The sequence below is a fragment of the Carya illinoinensis genome, chromosome 11, assembly GCF_018687715.1.
Source record: "Carya illinoinensis cultivar Pawnee chromosome 11, C.illinoinensisPawnee_v1, whole genome shotgun sequence".
In the NCBI taxonomy this organism is placed as follows: Eukaryota; Viridiplantae; Streptophyta; class Magnoliopsida; order Fagales; family Juglandaceae; genus Carya; species Carya illinoinensis.
The window spans coordinates 4,897,760-4,919,583 of NC_056762.1; the positions used below are offsets into that span (position 1 = coordinate 4,897,760).

Consider the following 21,824-nt stretch of genomic DNA (forward strand, 5'->3'; position numbering starts at 1 on the left):
GTTAATGAAAATAGGTGAATTTAATTATTTATATTTATTTTAACACTTTCTCATTTATATGAGTCAGATTCTAATAATTTCGCAATAAATAAATTTAATATATAAAATATTTAATTAAATAAGATAAAAATTTAATTAGCATCAATGTTTAAAATTAGGAGTAAATTTTGATATCATATCAAGTATACTAAAATATTAAAATGATAGTAAGAAGATTAATATAAATTTAATTATTTATATTTTTCCCGTCAAAAATACCTACCTCCGCATTACTATTCATGGGAAAGAATTTAGGAAAGTAGAAAAAAGCTGAACCCCCCCCCCCCCCCCCCAACCCCGGGGCCCCGCTAGCTTCTTCTTTTTCCCTAGGTCGTCCATCATGTCCATAATTGAGGTCATACATTGGAATTAGTCAAAACTTAGAATGCATGTATATAAAAATAAATAAATAAATAACATAATCATCTTCATAATACAAATAAGTAATATTATATATAGTCGTAAAATTATAAATATTGTACAATCACTTTAAAAAAGAGTATGATCCACGATTAAAAAGTTATTTTTTTTTTTATGTAAATCTCATTTTAATTCATTCTTTTCAAAGCGACTACACGCTACTTACACAATCACGACTGTAAATATCATTTCTCTAATACAAATATATCTATCCAGCTAGTCCAGATTCATAAACTCCTCCTGTTTTGATTGGAAGAGCAGTAAAATTAAGAACAGATCGAATTATTATGTGTCATGAAGATAAGATAAATATGGTCTGTGGAAGCACGGACGTTTTTAACATGAAAGAAAAAATAAATTTCTATCAGATAAAAAGAGACAGATCAAAGGGTGGAAGACGGAGAAAACGCTGCAGAGGTCTAGAATCAGCTTAATTTCTTGCAGTTGCCAGTGGGATCGCGGACCAGCAGCAATATGCCCCATTTCTCGGTTTGCTGCATGCCCATTCACACCAGAACAAACTCGAATATATGTACGATAAAATCTAATGGCTCAGTTTGGATACCAAAACTTTCTATATAAAGTAGTCACACTTCGAACTCAAACCCTACCCTCAGTTTACAGAGCTTAAAAGCAAGAGAAGAGAGAGAGAGAGAGCTAGCTAGAGATCATGGTGATCATATTGGAGGGTTGAAAATGAAGAAGACAAGCAGTATTGATGATGCAACGAAGCCTGATAGGAGGACAGTGGAGAGGAACAGAAGAATCCATATGAAAGGGCTATGCTTTAAGCTTGCTTCTCTTATTCCTGATCTCCACTACTTCAAACCCTCCAGGGTACTCACAGCTAATTATTCACTCTCTATCTTTAGTTGAAGATATGCTTTTCATGCTTGCAGACTAAACGCATTAACTTTTTTTTCTGCACTTTCATTCATCAATATCGTACGTTTTGGATTTTAGGTATAAGCTTAGCAGTTCATTAATTAGAACTCGATCTGTACAAAGTGTTTATATAATCATCTGATCATCAGAGACTATAGATGACGATATCGTTAATTAGAAAGAGGATGATCAGTGGGGTTATAATGGGATCAAAGGGCTGGGTTATCAGATATATATGAGAGACTTTTTTTTTTAAAAAAAAGAAACATACCTTTTTATTAAATAAACTCACTAAGGGGGAGGGAACCCAGGTACATTAAAGGATAAAAAATCAACCAAAACATCAAAAAAAAAAAAAAAAAAAAAAAAAAAAAAAAAAAAAAAAACCGAAACTATCGCAATAAAACTCCTAACATCGCAAGGCTGGAAGACCCAGCTTATCAACCTTCAATATCCCTTTGAGCAGATGAGGAAAGGTTTAGGGTTTCGGGTTGAAGGGAGCTGTAGAATCCCACTATTGTCCTGCTCCAAGACAGCACTCTGCCTCTTCTACCTCAATCCTAACCATCGTTAACGGCAGACCTTCTCCATTCCCCTCCTGGTTCAAAAAGACGCCTGTATGTTGATAAACATCAGTATTACTCGGACCCACCAAATCATGTACCTCCACGACAGTTAATGGCAAGCCATCTCCATTCCCATCCAGGTGCAAAGAGACGTCTAAATGTTGATCAACAACATCAGTATTACTCGGACCCACAAAATCATGAACCTCCTTCCCAGAATCCAAAACTTGGTTCGCCATATTTTGCTTGCCCACCACCTCTTGATTTTTTTTTCATCCAGGCTTTCATTTGTTTGTCTCCTTTTTTTTCTCGATCCAATTCCTTCTTTCCTTAATCCTTCCAGCGGCAAGTTCTTGAGTTATGCCGTTCAGTATTACATCTGCAACAAAACGCAGGCAAGTTCTCATATTCCATCGCAACATAAAACTGGACTCCTGATGAGGAATCCCAATCGAGACCCCATGAATAGGTTCTAGAGCCGCATCCATCTCGAGACACACCCGAGCCCCATCAGTTCTTGTGGCACACCTCGTTGAGTTATTCCGACGCAAAAACCGACCAATAGGGGCTCTGATATTCTTTAAAAAAGATTCATGGTAAAAATTTGGTGGTAAACCCGGAAGAACAATCGAAACAGGCACCATAGACTGTTCCTTATGTTCATTGAAATCGGGATGCCAATGGAAACCTCGATGAGCAACTCCATCAATATCCGTAGCTTCCCTCGGTAGCGCCTTCATGAAATTCGGCTCATTTGAAAAACGAATGAACACATTACGAGGCCTCCGCATAGCAGATACCACCGGCTGAGACACCAACCCCCAACGGCTGCGAATAAACGATCGAATCACATCCAATGTAGGGCGTTGACGTAAAAATTTCAGGACCACGGAAAACTTGAAAGGCACCGCAGATCTGTCAATGTCTTCCTTTGAAAATAACACACAATACTCGCCATCAATGACCTTAGCTGGACAAAGAGGAACATCAACCCCCGGAAGTGTTGTGGAGACTGCCGGCTTATTGCTGGAAAATATCATAAAACTAGCCGGCTTTACAGCTATTTTCAATGGCGTGATACATGCTGTGACTTATTAACAGTCTCAATTAATAATCCGATATGATGAATTCCAGATGAATTCATCCATACATATTCATTCAGTTTACAGACAAATGCATTACCTCCTATATATATATATATATATATATATTAGTATTACCTCACGATATTGATTAATCTACGTCTCCTTTCTTTTTCTTTAGTTAATTATAACTTGGAAGAGATCATATTCAAGAACCCAGAACTGTTAATTTCAGTACATGAGCTAGATAGTTTAATTTGGTTAATTACTAATTATTTATTTTCTATATTATACGTTGTAGGACATGGTTTCGCAGCAAGATAAGCTTGATTACGCCACCCGCTATATCACCCAGCTGAGGGAAAGAATAGAAAAGTTAAAGCGTAGGAAGGAACGAGCTGTTGCAGTGAGTTTAGGTAATAGCAGTAACATGGGGATTGGCTCATCGCTTCCTATTGTTGATTTAAGAGACTTGGGTTCCAGTATAGAAGTCATTTTGATAAGTGGGTTGCAGAAGAACTTCATGTATGAGGTTACTTGTATTCTTCAGGAAGAAGGTGGTGAAGTTGTCAGCAGTAGCTTTCATACTGTGGGTGATAAAATTTTCCATACAATTCATGCTCAGGTATATATCTATATATACAACATCTTAAATGCAAGTAATTCTTTTGTGATATGTATTTTCTTCGATCCCAGTCCTCATTTCTGTTTGACGATTTTTCCAGGCGAAGATTTCTAGAATTGGGGTTGAGACTTCAAGAGTAAGGCAAAGATTGCAAGAACTAAAACATTGAGTGGGTTTCTGCGTGCAAATCTTACTAGTTTCTAATCAGATCAGCCGCTAGCGTTCAGCAATAGTACTTAATTAAGCCCTGTTTGTTTACCATTTGTGAGCAAGTTATATGTCTGGAGCCATGTGCTAGCTAGATATTAAAGCTACCTTGTGCGATCGAGCATTAATTCTAGACAAATTATTAAGTCACATCTCCAATCCTTTACTTGAAGTTGTTAATTGTATTTGTTTAATGTAATCTGAAATCAAGAAAAATAGTTCAAAAAAACTATGAAAAGGTCCCAAATTAGATATTACCAGATTCTTCTTCTAATTAACTTCTAAATAATAATATTTCAGTCCAAATATATTAGTACCAGTTGTTGGTTAAATTTTACTTTCTTAACTAAATCAAAATTTAAAAAAAAAAAAAAAAAAAAAAAACATAATCAACTGATCTTGATATGTGAGATACTAACAATGAATTAACTCATAATTAAAGAGAAATGATATTTGTACATACTCTGAGAGTGTGCAAGTCTGATCTGCATGCAAACCTTTACAAAAATAGATAAATTTAGAATCTATATGAAAAAATTATTTTTTAATAATCATCTCCATTTTTTTCAAATGAAATGTATAAAATTTACACACTTTAAAACTATATTTAGCGATATATTACTATTAACCAAATTAATTATATCTTCAACTTCTCAAAATTGGAAAGAATATCGTATCATACACTACAAGAAATTTTCTTTTTAGGGATGAAATTTAAATTTCGTCTCAAAATAGGAAGAACCTTATAAATCCGTTCGAATTAATAAATATTAGTTCGAACCGGAGATTCTGGGACGAATTAGATCGTTTCAAAAAATCGAAATCGTTCGAACTAATAAAATTTAATTTGAATAGAAAATTAATCTATTCGAATGCAATATAATCTATTCGAATTGGTAATAATTCGTTCGAACGGTATTATTTAATTGAAAAGATATATTGTTAAAATTGTAATAATACATATTTTTTCTATTAATTTTTTATCATTTTCAAATTAAATAAAAATTTCTATATATTATATATTATGATTTACAATGAATTAAAATATTTACGAATTCATAAATTAATTTTATGTAATTATTTTAAAAATATTTTAGTTAAATAAATATTACTTTAAAAATAGTGTCATTTTTTCAATTATTGTGAACATTAAGTATAATGAGAAGGAAATATAATTAACAATAAAGAGGCTAGCAAACACTAAAAATAAAAATCATACATTAATCACATCCCAAAAAGAGTTAAACGTTCTATACAACATAAAAAAAGTAAAATAATAACTAACAATATCTATTTATTAAGTAAATCAAAATCCTCCTGAAAGGTTTGTAAGCGTCCTTCCACGTCCTGAAGCCTATCCATAATGGGCTGAATGAAGTCCTTGAATATAATTTGGCGGTACTCCGCCAATATAGCTCGTACATCATCCGGAGTAGCCCCAGCAAGCTGTCTCTTAATAGGGGCAGCAGAAGTAGAAGCTGGATCAGTAGACGGAGGTTGATCCTGATCCTGTATTGCATGAGTCCTCGGCAAGTGATCCCTGCTCTTGTTGAATGTGATCCTATTAACGGGCCCCATCTGTGGTGTCCTTCGCTCAGTCGAAGTCACTTGAACCCCCGATTGGAGTAGAAGGTTAGATATCAGCAGTGCAAATGATAGACTACCTCCACCCGAATAGCGTGACTCTGATCGAATGCGGAGGAAGAAATATAATGCCAGATCAATCGGCTCCCCCCGTGCTAACCGTAACAAAAATTTGGCCCGCTCGATCCTAAAATCAGTCTTGTGTTTTTTCGGATCAATATTATATCCGACAATCAGATTAAGCATTCTGAAAAATGCTATACAGTCGGCCTGTCGGATCACTTTACTGCCATCATATGGAGGAGCTGAAGGCTCTCGCACAATGCCACGAACCTGATCGTCTGTGAGACCATCATCAGGTACCTCAACGCGGCTCTCACTATCATCTGAGTCGATATCCAGCTCTGTGGTCTGTACATCCGGTGCTGGCGATGAGGATTTGACTGGTATGTTCTCTCCAGATGGTGTAGTCGCTACTGTCTCTGGTGCTGGTGCTACAAGATATGCATCGGGCTCCTGCCGCAGATCAAGAAACTTAGTAATAACGCAGGGAGAGAAGATAATACTCACTCCCCGGACTACTAAGTTGTAGCACAGAGCATCACCAGACTGCTTTCCCATGGCACAGTAAAACTCACCGACCATCTCAGGATATTCTGCGCCCCTCTGCCGACAGATCGGGGTCCATCCACGATCGATGATGATGTCATGTATGCTCCGTCTCTCCCAAGTGAGATTAGGAAAGTCATCCAGAATGATCTCCCGCTCGACAAGTATAGGCTGCACGACAAGTTGAGAAGGAGCTGCTTCGCTACTTTGGCCTGTTTGGGGTCGGGAACGTTTTTTTCCGCTGCTGCTTGCCATTAGTATACTGTTGATATACAAAATAATTATGTAATTTAACTAAAGTGAATATTGTCTACTGATGATGTTGTCTTGCAGTGTTTGGCAAATCTTTATTCGAATGGATTAAAATTCGTTCGAATAAGGGCTGCCAAATATCATGTTTAGTTCGAATGATTAAAATTCAATTCGAATCGCCTCAATTTTCATTTGAATGAAGTAAAAGTCTATTTGAATGGAATTTAACGTCATTCGAATGACCATAAAAGTAATTCGAATGAGCTCATAAAATATTAATTCGAATGAGCAAAAAGTCCATTCGAATGAACATCTTTTCCATTCGAATGAGCATAAATTCCATTCGAATTGAAATAACTTTAATTCGAACAGAATATAAGCTCATTCGAACGGGACTGAGCCAAACAGACATGGCTGAGTCGACTCAGTCCCGAATCTACAAATTCAAACAGCTCAATGTACCAATATTTTAATAGGTAGAAATGATTGAGTAAAGCCCCATCATTTCTACCAATTACTTTTGTGTCATTTAACCCCAAAACAACAAAATGGGGTCGGATTGATTCAAAATCCGAACCCCCCCTAAACTTAAAATATAATCGGTTAAAACTCTAAATATTTAACCGATACCTCTTGTTGTAGGGGATTTGAGTACTTGGTTGGAGTTTGCGGCGGCGTTGGGGCTGCGAATGGCGGAGGATTCGATCGGATTGTTCGAATGAGAGGATGCACGAATGGCCGGAGAAGAAACTGTATCGCGGCTTAAATAACGTAAATTCGTTCGAACGAAAAGGGTATAAGTTTGAACGGAAAGGGTATATGTTCGAATGGATATTGTAATAATTCAAAAATAATTTGATATATATACGTACGTACAAGAGGTAAAACAATATATACTAGTATTAGTACTAATATTTAAATTATGCATTAGCTGAGTATAAAATAGTCTCAGGTAAAGCATTGCATTATATTGTAATATACTAAGTCTATACTAAAACATTGCATTAAATATAAGTATAAAATACATATATCTAATATATTTAGTTTGTGTATTAGTAATTAATAAACCAAGTACTTAGAATATATTAGAATGTATTATAGTATTATTAGTTTTCAAATATTTATGCTATCTATACTATAATAGATAGTATTATACTATTAGTGATACTTAGTGTTATACTTATAGTGATACTAATTATAAGTATAACATTATTAGTGATACTAAATAAAATATTAGTCTATTAGTAATACATAATATTATAGATTGATAAGAAACTTAGTATTATGCTATTACTGACACTTAGTATTATAACGTGTATTGTATTTTATTATATACTAATAATAATATAATAAGTATATTTATATATTTCTATTATTATCTGTTCGAACGCATATTAAGTTGTCCGAATAGATATAAATTTTGTTCGAACAAAGTTTTTTGTTTGGAGGGAAAATTCGCGCCAAATTATCGGTATATACTGGAGAATATTCCTTTTTTCGTTCGAACTTAAATATTATTAATTTGAACAGGAAAATATTGTGGAAAAAATTCACAGTTTTTTTGATTTTCACGTTCGAACTTGTAAAAAATCTGTTCGAACGTAAAGGGAGAGAGAGCGTGGCAGAGGCTGATAGAGAGTGTTGTGGAGAGAGAGAGCTTCAAAGAAGTGAGAGAGAAGAGATTCTTCAGAGAGAAGAAAGAAGGAGAAGAGGTAAATGGTATTTTTGTTATTTTTCATTCCGATTTTCGTTTACAAGTACAATTTCATTTCTTGCATTTATTTGTTGGGATAGAACAACTGTTTAATGTGTTTTATGCATATATAGGTATTGTGGATTGATATTTTTATTGGATTGCAAAAATTGAAAGTAAGTTTTTATAGTTTTCTAAGTTATTTAATAATTATATTTAGGGATAATCATATAGTTTCCAATGTATCGTATTGAAATATGCTATCATATATGTGAAAATTGTGTTTTGCGATTCAGTTTTTTGCTCTTTTTCGTGACTGGTTTCTGATTTTGTCCCATTCGAACACTCTGAATACCATTCGAATTGAATGTAATCAGTTCAAACGGAATCAAATGATGGCTTTATTCTATTTGAACATATTGAGTGTTTGTTCGAACAGTATCAATTAGATGATAGTTATAAAGTAATTATAAAATGTAATTATAATAATTGTAAATATTTAAGTACTGTATTGTAATATTCGAAAACTTAAAATATAATTATTTGATATTTAATAAAAGAAGTTTAATGTATTAGTGAAAATATTTAATAGATTAATACTAAAAAAAAACCATAAAATATAAGTTATAAAAAATTATAAGTACTCTAATTGAAAATATTTAAGTAATCTAAATAAGATAATTAATACTCTAAATATTCTTATTGTACTTAATTAAAGAATATTGATGTATAATTAATTCTATTTAAGTACTCTAATTAATAGATTAATACTTCAATTATAATTATAAAATATAAGTTATAAAAAATTATAATTAAATATGCAGAATTATTTATGCTCTCTAATTAAGATGATTAATACTCTAAATATTCTTATTGTAATTTATTAAAGAATTATAATGCATAATTAATTCTATTTAAGTACTCTAATTAATAGATTAATACTTAAATTATAATTATAAAATATAAGTTATAAAAAATTAGAACTTATATTTATAGAATTATTTAAGTATTCTAATTAAGATGACTAACATGATGGAATCTTTAAGTAAAGAATTATAAGTACTTAAATATATGGCAGGGCCCATCATGTATACTTGTAATGTAATCTTGTAATGTATTTATGATGTATACTTGTTATGTTTATTACTGAGGTGTTGGATTTTCTAATTATTTTACATGCAATTAAACCTTAGATCCGTTCAAGAGTTGTGGCCAAATATTTACGTAAAGAATGTTTGGGTACAACTCTTGAATTGTCCAAAGTGGACAGTTTGGGATTCTATCATCTATATGGCATATATATTAAGTTAAAACTCATGTGTTAGTCAATTAAAATTTTGGTTTAGCATTTTCTTACATTCTTCAAGTATGTAGTTCGTAAGTTTCTCGGCCCATGAATAGGGTCGATGACTTACCGTGACTGGCATACTTGAAGAATTGTAAGGAAATGCTGCCGAAATTTTTACTAATATACGAGTTTTAGACTGAGTATATATGCGATATAGATGATAGTCTCTCGAATGGGATAGGACCAACTACCTTAAAAATAAATGGTACCCAGACACGTTTATTATAATAGTTTATTGATAGTGCTTATCCCATAAATTGGGTTTTTTATAGATGGATAAGAGTTGGATGTTGTTGGGAGATAGACGTAGTCGAGACTATAAGCAATATGCACAAGGGGTAAAGTCTTTCTTAGAATTTGCTTCTGTGAGTGTTGATAGTCGAGGATTTATAAGATGTCCATGCAAGAAGTGCAAAAATCTTAGTTCATATAATATGATGGCTGTGGAGGATCATTTATTCGTAAATGGGTTTGATCCAAAATATTCACATTGGGTTTTACATGGTGAACTATTTCCTAAGGGAGTTCGATTTGGTAGTAATCTCAATCAGATGGATGAATGTAATGAGATTGGCACAGACGACATAAATGATGATATTTCTGATGATAGCAATGATAATGGAGAAGGTATGACTGAAATGTTAGGGGATCTTGGCGCAGGCATATTTGGTGCCAGGGATGGAGAAGGAACATCTACATAATCATTTGATGGAAATGAAGAATTTAGATTACTATGGGAGGATGCACAACGAGAATTGTACCCAGGGTGCACCCGTCATAGCAAGTTGTCATTCACTGTCTGTCTGCTCCATATTAAGTCTATTTATCGTATTTCTGCAAAGGCCATCGATATGTTGCTTGAATTATTTAAAGAGGCTCTCCCACAGGATAATGTAGTACCTCAAAACTTTTATGGAGCGAAGAAATTGAAGCGAGGTTTAGGATTTGGTTATAATATCATCCATGCATGTAAAAATGATTGTATTCTCTTCTGGAAGCAATATGCAGAATTTGATTTATGTCCGATGTGTCATGAGTCAAGATGGACATCAGATAAGCGTAATGTACCCCATAAAGTGCTAAGACATTTTCCACTTATTCCTCGACTTCAGAGATTGTTTACTTCCCGGATGACTACGACAGATATGACTTGGCATCACACAAGAAGAGTTCAAAATGATCAATTCCTCACGCATCCTGTAGATTCCTTACAATGGAAGAAATTTGATGACGAGTATCCATGGTTTGCCAGAGAACCTCGCAATGTACATCTTGGGTTAGCAACTGATGGCTTTAATCCGTTTGGCAACATGAGCACTTCTCATAGCACCTGACTTGTCATAGTAATGCCTTATAATTTGCCACCATGGAAGTGTATGAAAGATCTCTATTTTATGATGACTTTATTAATCCCAGGGCCAAGGTCACCAGGAAATGAAATAGACGTATATTTGTAGCCAATGATAGTAGAGTTGAAAGAGTTGTGGGAGCAGGGTGTCAATACATATGATATGGTCATGTCGGAAGAATTCAAGATGCATGCTGCAGTACTTTGGACAATAAATGATTTCCCGGCATACAGTAATTTGTCTAAGTGGAGTACAAAAGGAAAGATGGCTTGTCCTGTTTTTAACAAAGATACACAGTCTCAGTGGTTAACGAATGGTCGGAAGTTATGTTTCATGGGACACCGTCGATATCTACCTCATGATCATAGATGGCATTCAAATAGAGCATTATTTGATGGAAGGGTTGAGCGTAGGTCATCACCACCAGAGTATTCTGGTATTGATATTCTCACTCAATTGGAAGATGTTCCAGATAATAGATTTGGGAAAAATGAAAGATGTCGAAAGAGGAAAAGACAAGCAGTGGAATTGAATTGGACAAAAAAAAGTATTTTTTTTTTTGAGTTGCCATATTGGTCTACCTTGACACTCCGTCACAATCTAGACGTTATGCACATTGAAAAAAATATATGCAAGAATATTTTGGGTACCCTGATGTCAATACAAGGGAAGACAAAAGATACAGTCAACTCTCGTAAAGATTTGAAAGAGTTGGAAATAAGATCGGAGTTGCATTTGCAAGATACTGGGTCGTCAGCTTATATGCCCCTTGGATGGTATACACTTTCGAGTGATGAGAGAAAGAAATTCTGTGACTGGTTCGTGACAATCAAATTACCTAATGGTTATGCTTCAAACATGTCAAGATGTGTCCGAGCTCATGATTGCAAGATAACTGGTCTCAAAAGTCACGACTGTCATATATTTTTACAGCGATTGTTGCCAGTTGGTGTGCACAGAAAGCTTACTCGAAATGTTCGTGTAGCTCTGATAGAATTAGGACAATTTTTCAAGAGTATTTGCAGTAGAATGTTGAAAGTTGATGCCTTAATAAAAAGCTGACATTGCATTGCGATTGTGCAAGTTGGAGAGTTTGTACCCGCCTTCATTCTTTGATGTAATGGTTCATTTGGCTTTGCATCTACCTCGTGAGGCTTTAGTTGCTGGTCCTATTCAGTATAGATGGATGTATCCTATTGAACAGTTTTTGGGAAAACTTAAGCGATCTGTAGGGAATAAGGCTCGTCCGGAAGGATCGATCCCAGAGTCATGTATTCATAATGAGTGGCATACATTTTGTTCAATGTATTTTCATGGGGTTGATACTAGATTTACAAGACCGGATCGAAATTATGAAGGTGGACAAATGAGAGTTTCGTTAGCATTTACTGTGTTTTCCCAGAAAGTACGTCACATTGGTGCATAAGGGGGCCATGACCTATGTGGGCGAGAGTTTGAAAGAGCTTGCTGGTATTTCTTGAATAACTATGAAGAGATTGAACATTATTTGAGGTTAGTGATGATCATCTAATTTAATAGTATTTTTAAGTGTATTTATAATAATATAATATATATTGATACCAATTAATAGCTCACATTAACATACGCAGTAAACATATACAACTACTTCGGACGAATGGTGTGACTGACGTAGAAAAGATGCATGAAGAAGAATTTGCCTCATGGTTTGCATATACAGTATTACTAAAAATAAATATGCACAATTATTTTAAATTTTATACATTTTGTATATGGTATTGATATTTATATATGATATTGATATGAGTAGAATAAAATTTATTTATGTAGGTTGCATCGAAATATAGTGAACATTCAGGTGAAATCTCACCAGAAGTATATGCTTTGGCATGTGGTTCGTCTAAGCGGGCTATCCAATATTCAGGATTTTTCGTGCGTGGATATAGATTTCACACAGTAGACAGAGAACGATATAGGAAAACTCAAAATTGTGGGGTCATAGTCGAATGAAGTCATGGGGATGATAATATCGACTTTTACGGAATTGTGGAAGATATAATAGCATTAAAGTATGTGGGGGGATATATGGTCTGGTTATTTAAATGTAATTGGTGGGATGTCTCAAATCCTAGGTTGGGAGTGCGTAAAGATGAATATTTTGTAAGTGTCAATACCTATCGCAAATGGTATGAGGACGATCCTTTCGTTCTCGTAAACCAAGCAAATCAAGTTTTTTATTTAGATGATCCGGAGTTCAGAAATCCATGACGGGTAGTCGAGAAGTTTGCACCAAGAAATGTATATGATTATATTCCAGAGGCAGATAAACCACATGAAGAAGTTGATAGTCTAGACCATGAAGAAGCATATCAAGAAAATGAATCAGGCATCAATCTATTTGTTGATCTAAGCCAATATAACATGGTCCCATTGCGCGGAGAAGATGTTCAACCCGAAGTAATTGAAGGTGACATGTCGAAAGAACATGAATCAACTGAAGTGTCTACTGATGATGAGAGCGACTGGTTCAACAAAACTGATACCGAATGATTTTCAAACATATATTTGTGTAGGTATAATTCTTATAAAAAGATTCTTCCATTTGTTTGAATAATAACTTATTATAATTTCAAACAGATATGCCTCCTAAACGCAAAAGAACACGTGAGTCATCCCCACCACCTACTAACTCCCCGTGTGATTCACCTGTCAATAATGGTGGGCCAATATCACCAAAACCAGAACAAGATATTTTATTATTTCATATCTTTTAAATTATATGATTATTTTAATTAAAATATATGATATAATTTTTGTATATATAGCTATTGTAAATCAGTATCGAGTTAGAGGCATTACGAGGGGTGTCGGCATAGAGAAAGTAAGGAAAGTAGGTAAAATTAAAGTTGATATACTTGATGATCACACCGGTGGCTCTGGGGATTCAGCAGCTTGGCTTGCTTCTTATGTTGGTACACTTACTCGCACGTATGCACCAATGACTACATCCTCCTGGGCTAAAGTTCTCCAAGATGTGAAAGATCACATAAAAAATCGTTGCCTGGTAATAAGTTACTTAAAAGAACATTTTTATTTAAATAACTTTTGAAATTATACTAATTGCTTCTAATTTTTTGAAGGATGAGTTTGAACTAAATTTTGGTCGACAAGAGGATCGACTAACGATTGAGGAACTGATGTCGAATGCATTCCGGAGGTACAAAGGTCGATGCCATGCACACTATCAGAAGTTCAATACTACGACAGAGGCGCGTCAAAATCCATTCCAAGCAATGCCACCAAACGATTGGGAGAAAGTTTGTGATCTGTTTGAAGATTCTGCTTATCAGGTAATTTCGCTGCTGTCTTTTTTTAATATGATAGATATATTAAATATAAAATTATAATACTTTTTTTTAGCAACGGAGTACGGTGAACAAAGAAAATAGATCAAATTTAACGATACACCATCATGCGAGTTCTCGAATTTTTCATCGCTTGTAAAAAAAATAGTTAGTTATTTTATTTTCCGTTAAATATTAATACATACACTTTTTTGGTTTAAATTCTGATATTAATTTCCATTTTGCAGGAAGAAGAAAATCCTGCTGATTATGATCTAACCCAATTGTATGCTAAAGTACATAAAAATCGTGATGGTGTTTGGAGCAATCATGAAACAGAGGCAAATTATGTAAGTTTAAATTTATTTAATTTCATTGTGTAGATATATTTTTGTTACCTATACTAATTTTAATGTTTTTCTTTTTGTAGGACAAGATGAAATCTCTTAAAGACACTATTGCGGATCTATTTGATGAATCATCTGTCAACGATCGATGCTCAAATCTTTTCTCAAGTTCTTGGATCACGTTCTGGATATTTGAGGGGCTTAGGAGGACGTTGCGTGAAACCATCCTCAACATCATCATCCTCTTGTAAAACCAGACCAAATGACAACCAGACTAAGAGGTTAGAGGAAGCTACACTTGAGATAGAACGATTGAGGTTGAAGGAAAAAGAGTTGCTAACCCGATTAGATCAAGCAGCAGATTTAGAGACAATATTAGAAGAGAGGCTACAATTAAATAATTAAAAAATGTTTGAACAATTCCAGTCAATGATATCTCAAAACCCTATGCCACCAGTACCACCACAATCATAGTTCATTTAATTTTTTTAATTACCTTTATTTATGATGTTTGTAAACATTTGAACAATTGATGTATATAGATTACAATTTGTATTACTATTATCATTTTAATTAAATTTTATTCTGTTTGATCAATACCGTTCGAACTTTAAATAATGCGTTCGAATGGTAAATTACCATTTATGCATACATTCGAACAAAAACATATCCATTCGAATATAAAAAACTCATTCGAATGTATCGGAAAATACAATCAGTGCCTTTGTTCAAACAATTAAATATTCATTCGAATAACGATGTTTTCAAAACTTCGTTCGAACAAAATATTTCCGTAAATATATTGTTTGTTCGAACAGTTAAAATTTTTCTTCGAACAAAAGTCACTTCAAACTGTGTTGTTTGAACAGATTCGATCAAAGATGGTTATTTGTTCGAATTATCATTTCCTGTTATTCGAACAATAATTTTTTCATTCGAACTTCATTCTGAGATGAAATTTTTTTGTCTAAAAAAAAATTTCCCGTTTGAACGGTTTTGACTGGTTCCGCCTAATTTCGTCACTAAAAGTATTTTTTGGAGATGAAATTCAATTTTCATCTCTAAAAACCTTCTGAGACAGTCTTTCTGAGACAAAATAGAGACAAAAAAATTTCATCTCCAAAAACTTCTAGGGACGAAATTCTTATTTTTTGAGACAATTTTTTTTGTCTCCAAAAACCAATTCTCTTGTAGTAATAACTGCTTGCACAGTATAAGAACTACAATTTACCTAACCAGCTTGATCACTACAAGCTAGCGGGCGAGATATTGATCTTATATTAATCTTGTATATATAACATCAAGAAGAATAAAAGGTTTTATCAACTAGCTAGCTAACATGGATGCACATGTGCATGTTTTAAATCATTTCTTCGATCAACAGAAGTACTACTGATCTTGAATTTAATGCCAAATGAATTTGGAAGTTCTAGAGTTATAATATTCTACATATTGATCATGTGATCCATGCACGATCCCAACCAATAAATGGTTTTTTTTTTTTTTTTTTTTTTTTTTCGGCTTTCTTTCTAGTGGAGATTTTGCGCATGCTTATACCTGTAGTGTTCTTCATTTACTATCCACTGATTTAACACAAGAGAACTAAATTGCAAGACTACCGAGCCATGTTAAAAAAAAAAAAGAAAAAAAAAAGAATGAAAAAAAAGAAAAAAAATATTCAAAAAGAATCGAAAAAAGAAAAAATGAGATAAAGGTAGCATAGTGAGCTTATTAGTGCCTAGTAGTACTGAACCTGAATTTCCTATTAATTCATTTTCATTATCTGAATTTATATAAACAACCGAATGTTTTTAATTAAGACTTTACACAAACACATACACATATTAATATATAAATATATATATATATATATATTTATTTATATGTTGATGATGTGTTTGGCAACCTGGGATTAGCATGGGCCCACTACGTTGATCCTACAAGACAAATAGAGAATGGACTCAGATGGAGCTTGTGAGTCCTCCGATGCCTATGTTAGTCAAGAGTTCTCGTATATGTAAAGAGTATCCAAATCCTTTTAGGGGCATTTATACCTGGCCTGAACCCTATCCGTGAGAGGAAGCATGGGACTTCAAGGTGTGTTTGGGTCAGATTTGTCTCATCCCTGATTTGGTAATGTTTTGCCATACTGTGGATGCATGCGGGTATGTTCTGTCACGCAATAAAAATGACGTGCCCTTGGCCTCCTACAACTGGGCTGGCCATAAATGCGACATGCCCCTAGCTGCCCATGACTGTACAAGTCACAAGTCATAAATGCGACGTGCTTCAGGCTGCCCACGCTTGGATAGGCCTCACCTCCTTTCCTAGGTAGGAGCGACCCGGTCGGGGCCCCAATCTAGATGTGACTTTGAAGAGGGCCAAGTTCGTGATGGGCTTTCAGTCCGACCAAGGTTCATACCCTGAGGGCCTCTTCGTCCAACTTGGTTTCGGGTCACTTGAAGGTCTTGGGTTGGGCCGTTGTGCCATAGGGCCCGTTCCTCCCACATTACCCCTACAAAATCTCACCATGGCCACCGGTGGAATTTTCAAGCGAGACGACCTCTCCGATTCTTCAACCATTTTAGTCAGCTCAGGGGTCGTGCCCTATGGGCTTGTTGCTCTTTTGTGCACCAGTTAATCGTCGATTCGGCTTCTATGCCCCATGTTCCCCACTGGACGTGCATCTCCTCGTTGCCTGCCCGTCCCATACCTAACAGCGGTTGATGGGACTGCTAGGCTGTAAGTTCGCTAGTCTTCTTGAGATCTCATTGGGCCATGTTGCCCACGCGCCTAACATTTCCTCTATTACTCATGATGGTTAGGGACTGGCACGTGTCTTCATCGACGTCAGCCACTTCAGTGCTGCTTGGTTTCCCGTGCCCTACCTCGTTGCCTTGGCTATTTAAAACCCCAAGTTCACCTTCTTCCTCGACATTTCTGCAACTTCCTCTCCTTGAGCGCTTCTTTCCCTCGATCTCCCAAAGCTTCTTCCTTCCTCTTTCGAGTCCAATATCTCTCTCCTTTTGTCCACATGGCTTCACAGTCCTTCACTGACATCCCTAGCCCTTCTTACGACGGTCAACGCTGGATCTCCATGGTTACCATCAGGGATCTTCAATCTTTCCTGACGCAGTTCAACATTCCTCGATCAGTTGTTTTGGAGATTCCTCAACTGTTGGAACATGTTGTGTCCTCTTTGGGACTAGCGTCTTGGGTCACCCTCCACCCGGGGATGTTCACTCGTGGAGTTTGCCTCCAGTCCTGCCGCCTTGTTAGGGAGAGTTTCCCATCCAGGTCAACTGGGGGCTCTTCCCCTCCGCACAAAGCATGGAGATTCGGTTGACTCCTGAGGAGAAGGCTCGTGTCGAGAAGGTGATCAACTGGGCTTGGAAGCATGAGTACGAGTCGAATATCAACATTGCCCTCTTCAACCCCTACTTGCTAGAGTATTACTGGTCGTAGAGCGGCTCACCCCACAGCATTTAGAGATCTTTCCCCCAAGGACAAAAGAGGGCAAATGAACCCTCCCAGCAAGAGGCCAGGCGGTCGAAAGCTCGCCACAACTCCTTTCTTGAGTCCTTGAGTGAAGCCGGTTCCTAGGAATGTTCTCAAGGCGGCAGAGAAATGGTCGAACCCTTTTTTGTTAGGATTCCTCCTCCCCTCACCTGGGGGAGGAAGACGTCGTATCCTGCCAGAGCAAATGACGTGACCAGCGCATCTTCCTCATTAGCTCCTTAGCCTACTGCCAGACCATCCTTTTTCGTGGGCCCCTACTCGGCCTCCACTAAGCTGTTGCTTCCCATCCTTGAAGAAGAGGATGACTCGGTCTTCGAGGACCCTTCCTCAAATCTTTTGTACATTTCCCCTCGCATGTTTGAATCTTTCTAGGACACCTTGGTGGAGAATTGCCCATGAAAACTAGGGGCCGACCGAAGCGACAGGACGAGAAGAAGAAGAAGAAGAAGAAGAAGAAGAAGAGGAGGAGGAAGAAGAAGCGGTCCTCCAAAGGAAGGGAGGAGGGTGCGTCGAGATGCTCCCCCTGTTCTTCTTCTATGTCTGTGTCTCGCCACAATGAAAAGTCCTTGATCTCCTCCCCCCTGTCGTCAAGCTGAGCAACGAAGATCATCCCAAGGGGACGGGGTTGGAAGCCTGCTATGATTTCCCTGGGGGATAGCCCCTTTGGGCTCCACAGTATAGCTACTCAGACGGTCCTAGAGGAGCCACCAGCAATTGAGTACTAGGGATGTTGGGTTCAGGCCACTTTTGGTCCCTAGTTCTTGCCAGTTCCCCTCTCGAGACGAGACCAGGGTGCAGCAGAGCCCAGATTTGAGTTTGAGAAGACTCGTGCAGATTCCACTGAGTGGACAACCCAGAAGCTGCGACCATCTTTACTCAGGTATAATCCAGTCTACCATCAATTACTGCAAGTCGGACTCTTAGGTGTTTTTTCCTTTTTTTACTTACTTGTGCTACCAACATTTTGCAAGCCACTAACCAGATTTCTGATATGGTTGGTGAAGAGGTCAGGGAGCTTTCCTAGGTCAACCTCTAGCTGGCCTCCCTGGTTCGCCTCGAACACTTCAAGCTCTAGCAAATGATGCGGAAAAACGAGAGCTCGAGACCAACTGCTGGGAGTGGCTTTGGGAGATCGATGAGATGCGGCAACACATCGAGCAACTGAAGAGGGAGGCCAGCTAGAGGTTGACCTAGGATAGCTCTTTTGAAGGACTTGTGCACAGTAAAGAGGAGGTTGAATGTGAAGAACAAAGCCTTCCTAACAGAGCAAGTTAGTGCACTGATATCAAGCGAGACTCCTCATAAGTTTGGAGATCTCGGCTCTCCCCACATTTCCATTATGATTGGTGAGTCACATATTAGGAGAGCCCTACTTGATCTAGGGAGTAGTGTGAACTTGTTACCATTCTCATTGTATGAGCAATTGGGATTGGCTGAGTTGAAAAATACCTCCATCATGCTACAGTTGATTGACAGATCAGTTAAAGTGCCAAGGGGTATAGTTGAAGATGTGCTGGTCCAAGTGAAAAAATTTTATCACCTAATGGATTTTGCAGTTCTTGACATGCAGCAGCCAGTCTCCACTATTCACCATGTGCCTGTCATCATTGGACGCCCATTCCTTACTACTTTGAATGCACTTATTAATTGTTGAAGTGGAGTACTGAAGCTCACTTTTGGGAATATGACATTGGAGATGAATGAGTTCAACGCTTGCAAGATGCCTAGTGGATGCGACGATTCATATGTGCATGCTGTTGATATGGTATATGATTTTGATGTTTCAGAGTTGTTATAGTATTTGATTCCGAGAGTGCATATGAGGATGGCTTTCCTGAGCAGTCTGAGGTTCTTGTTGAGACAATTTCTAAATCATTAGAGTTGACAGAGACAACTGGGTCTCTTCAATTATTAGATGTGAGTTACACAAGTAATTGGCATAGGCCTGTCTTTAAAACTCTTGACTTACCAGGAGCTATGAAGTCATCAGAAGAAGAAATCTCAATACTAGAGTTGAAGCCACTACCCGAGAACTTGAAGTATGTTTTTCTGGGCCCAATTAAGAATACATTTCCAGTAATTATTTCTTCTCAGCTCACTTTGAAGCAGGAAGCAGAGTTATTAACAGTGCTGAGACATCATCGAGAAGTGATAGGCTGGACTATTGCAGACATCAAAGGTATTGGTCCTTCAATTTGTACCCACAATATTTTTCTAGAAGGAGATGCGAGACCAGTTTGTGATGCACAACGGAGGTTGAATCCTACCATGAAGAAGGTGGTGAAGAATGAAGTGCTGAAATTGTTAGCTGTGGGCATCATCTATCCTATTTTCGACAGCAAGTGGGTACGTCCAACACAGGTAGTACAAAAAAAATATGATTTAATTGTTATTAAAAATGCTAATGGTGAGTTGATCCCGACTAGGAAAGTAACAGGTTGGAGAATGTATATTGACTACCGAAATTAAAATCGGTCAGTCTAAAAGATCACTTCTCATTACCTTTCCTAGATCAGATTTTAGAAAAAGTAACGGGTAATGCTTTTTATTGTTTCTTGGATGGCTTTCGGTACTTTTGTTTTTAGAATAATGTCATTTGGTTTATGTAATACACCTGCTACTTTTCAGCGTTGTATGATGAACATTTTTTCTGATATGCTTGATGACATGTGTAAGGTTTTTATGGATGATTTTTCTGTATTTGTCAAATCTTTTGATGTCTGTTTAAAAAATTTTGCTGCTGTGTTGAAAAGATGTGAGGAAAAGAATTTATTGTTGAACTAGGAGAAACGTCAGTTTATGGTTACTAATGCTTTGGTACTTGGGCATTTAGTATCTAAACATGGCATAGAGGTTGACAGGGCCAAGATAGAATTAATATCTCAATTGCCTATTGCTAAGACAGTGAAGGATATTCATTTTTTTCTCGGTCATGCTAGTTTCTATCGGTGTTTCATTCAAGACTTTAGTAGTATTGTAAAACCATTATGTACTTTATTACAAAATTATACTATTTTTGTTTGGACTGATGAGTGTCAGCATGCTTTTGAGACCCTGAAGAAACACTTAACAGTTGCACCTATTATGCAAACTCTTCGGTGGGACTTGTCATTTAAGATTATGACAGATGCTAGTGATTTCACTCTTGGTGCCATTCTTGGCCAAAGAGTGGACAATAAGCTTTCAGTTATTTATTATGCAAGTTGAATTTTGAATTATGCACAAAAAAATTACACCACCACCGAGAATGAGTTATTAGCTGTTGTGTTTACCTTGGATAAATTTTGTTCTTATATTATTGGATCTCATGTTATCATTTTTATTGACCATTCTCCTCTTAAGTATTTGTTGGCAAAGAATGATGTTAAACCCAGGTTGATACATTGGATTCTTTTTCTCCCAAAATTTGACATCACTATTCGGAATAAAAAGGGAGTTGAAAATGTGGTAGCCAATCACTTGTCACAAGTGCAGCTACCTAATGTGTCTACATCTATTCTTCCCTTGAATGAAAATTTTCCTGATAAATATCTTTTTGCAGTGTCGTGCGCTCTATAGTTCGCAGACATTGTGAATTACCTTGTCACTAACCGGATGCCAGAGCATTAGACAGCACATGACAAGCGTAAGTTCCTTGGAGAGGTATGATTTTATTGCTTCGATACTTCTTATCTTTTTAAGTATTGTGCTGATCAGTTGGTGTGTTGATGTATTCCTGATGATGAGTTTACCTTTTTTTCAGTTTTGCCATACTGAGGCTTGTGGATGCCATTTTGTAGCTAAGAAAACTGTTGTCAAAATTTTACAAAATGGACTCTATTGGCCCACTATTTTTAGAGATGTGGAGTTTTTTTGCAAGGCATGTGAGCCTTGTCAGAAACTTGAAAAAATTACAGCACGTAACATGATGCCCCTTTTCCCTATTCTTATACTTGAGATATTTGATTGTTGGGAGATTGACTTTATGAGACCATTC

General features: G+C 36.4%; 1 protein-coding gene across 1 annotated transcript; it reads left to right on the forward strand.

Moving 5' to 3' along the window:
• Positions 1-1,091: 1,091 nt before the first annotated feature.
• On the forward strand, positions 1,092-3,957 carry LOC122280528 (transcription factor bHLH162-like). Its single transcript, XM_043091469.1, has 3 exons — positions 1,092-1,296; positions 3,294-3,617; positions 3,718-3,957. Exons 1-3 carry the CDS (start codon positions 1,156-1,158, stop codon positions 3,784-3,786), a joined length of 534 nt encoding a protein of 177 aa, XP_042947403.1. The 5' UTR covers positions 1,092-1,155; the 3' UTR covers positions 3,787-3,957.
• Positions 3,958-21,824: the final 17,867 nt, after the last annotated feature.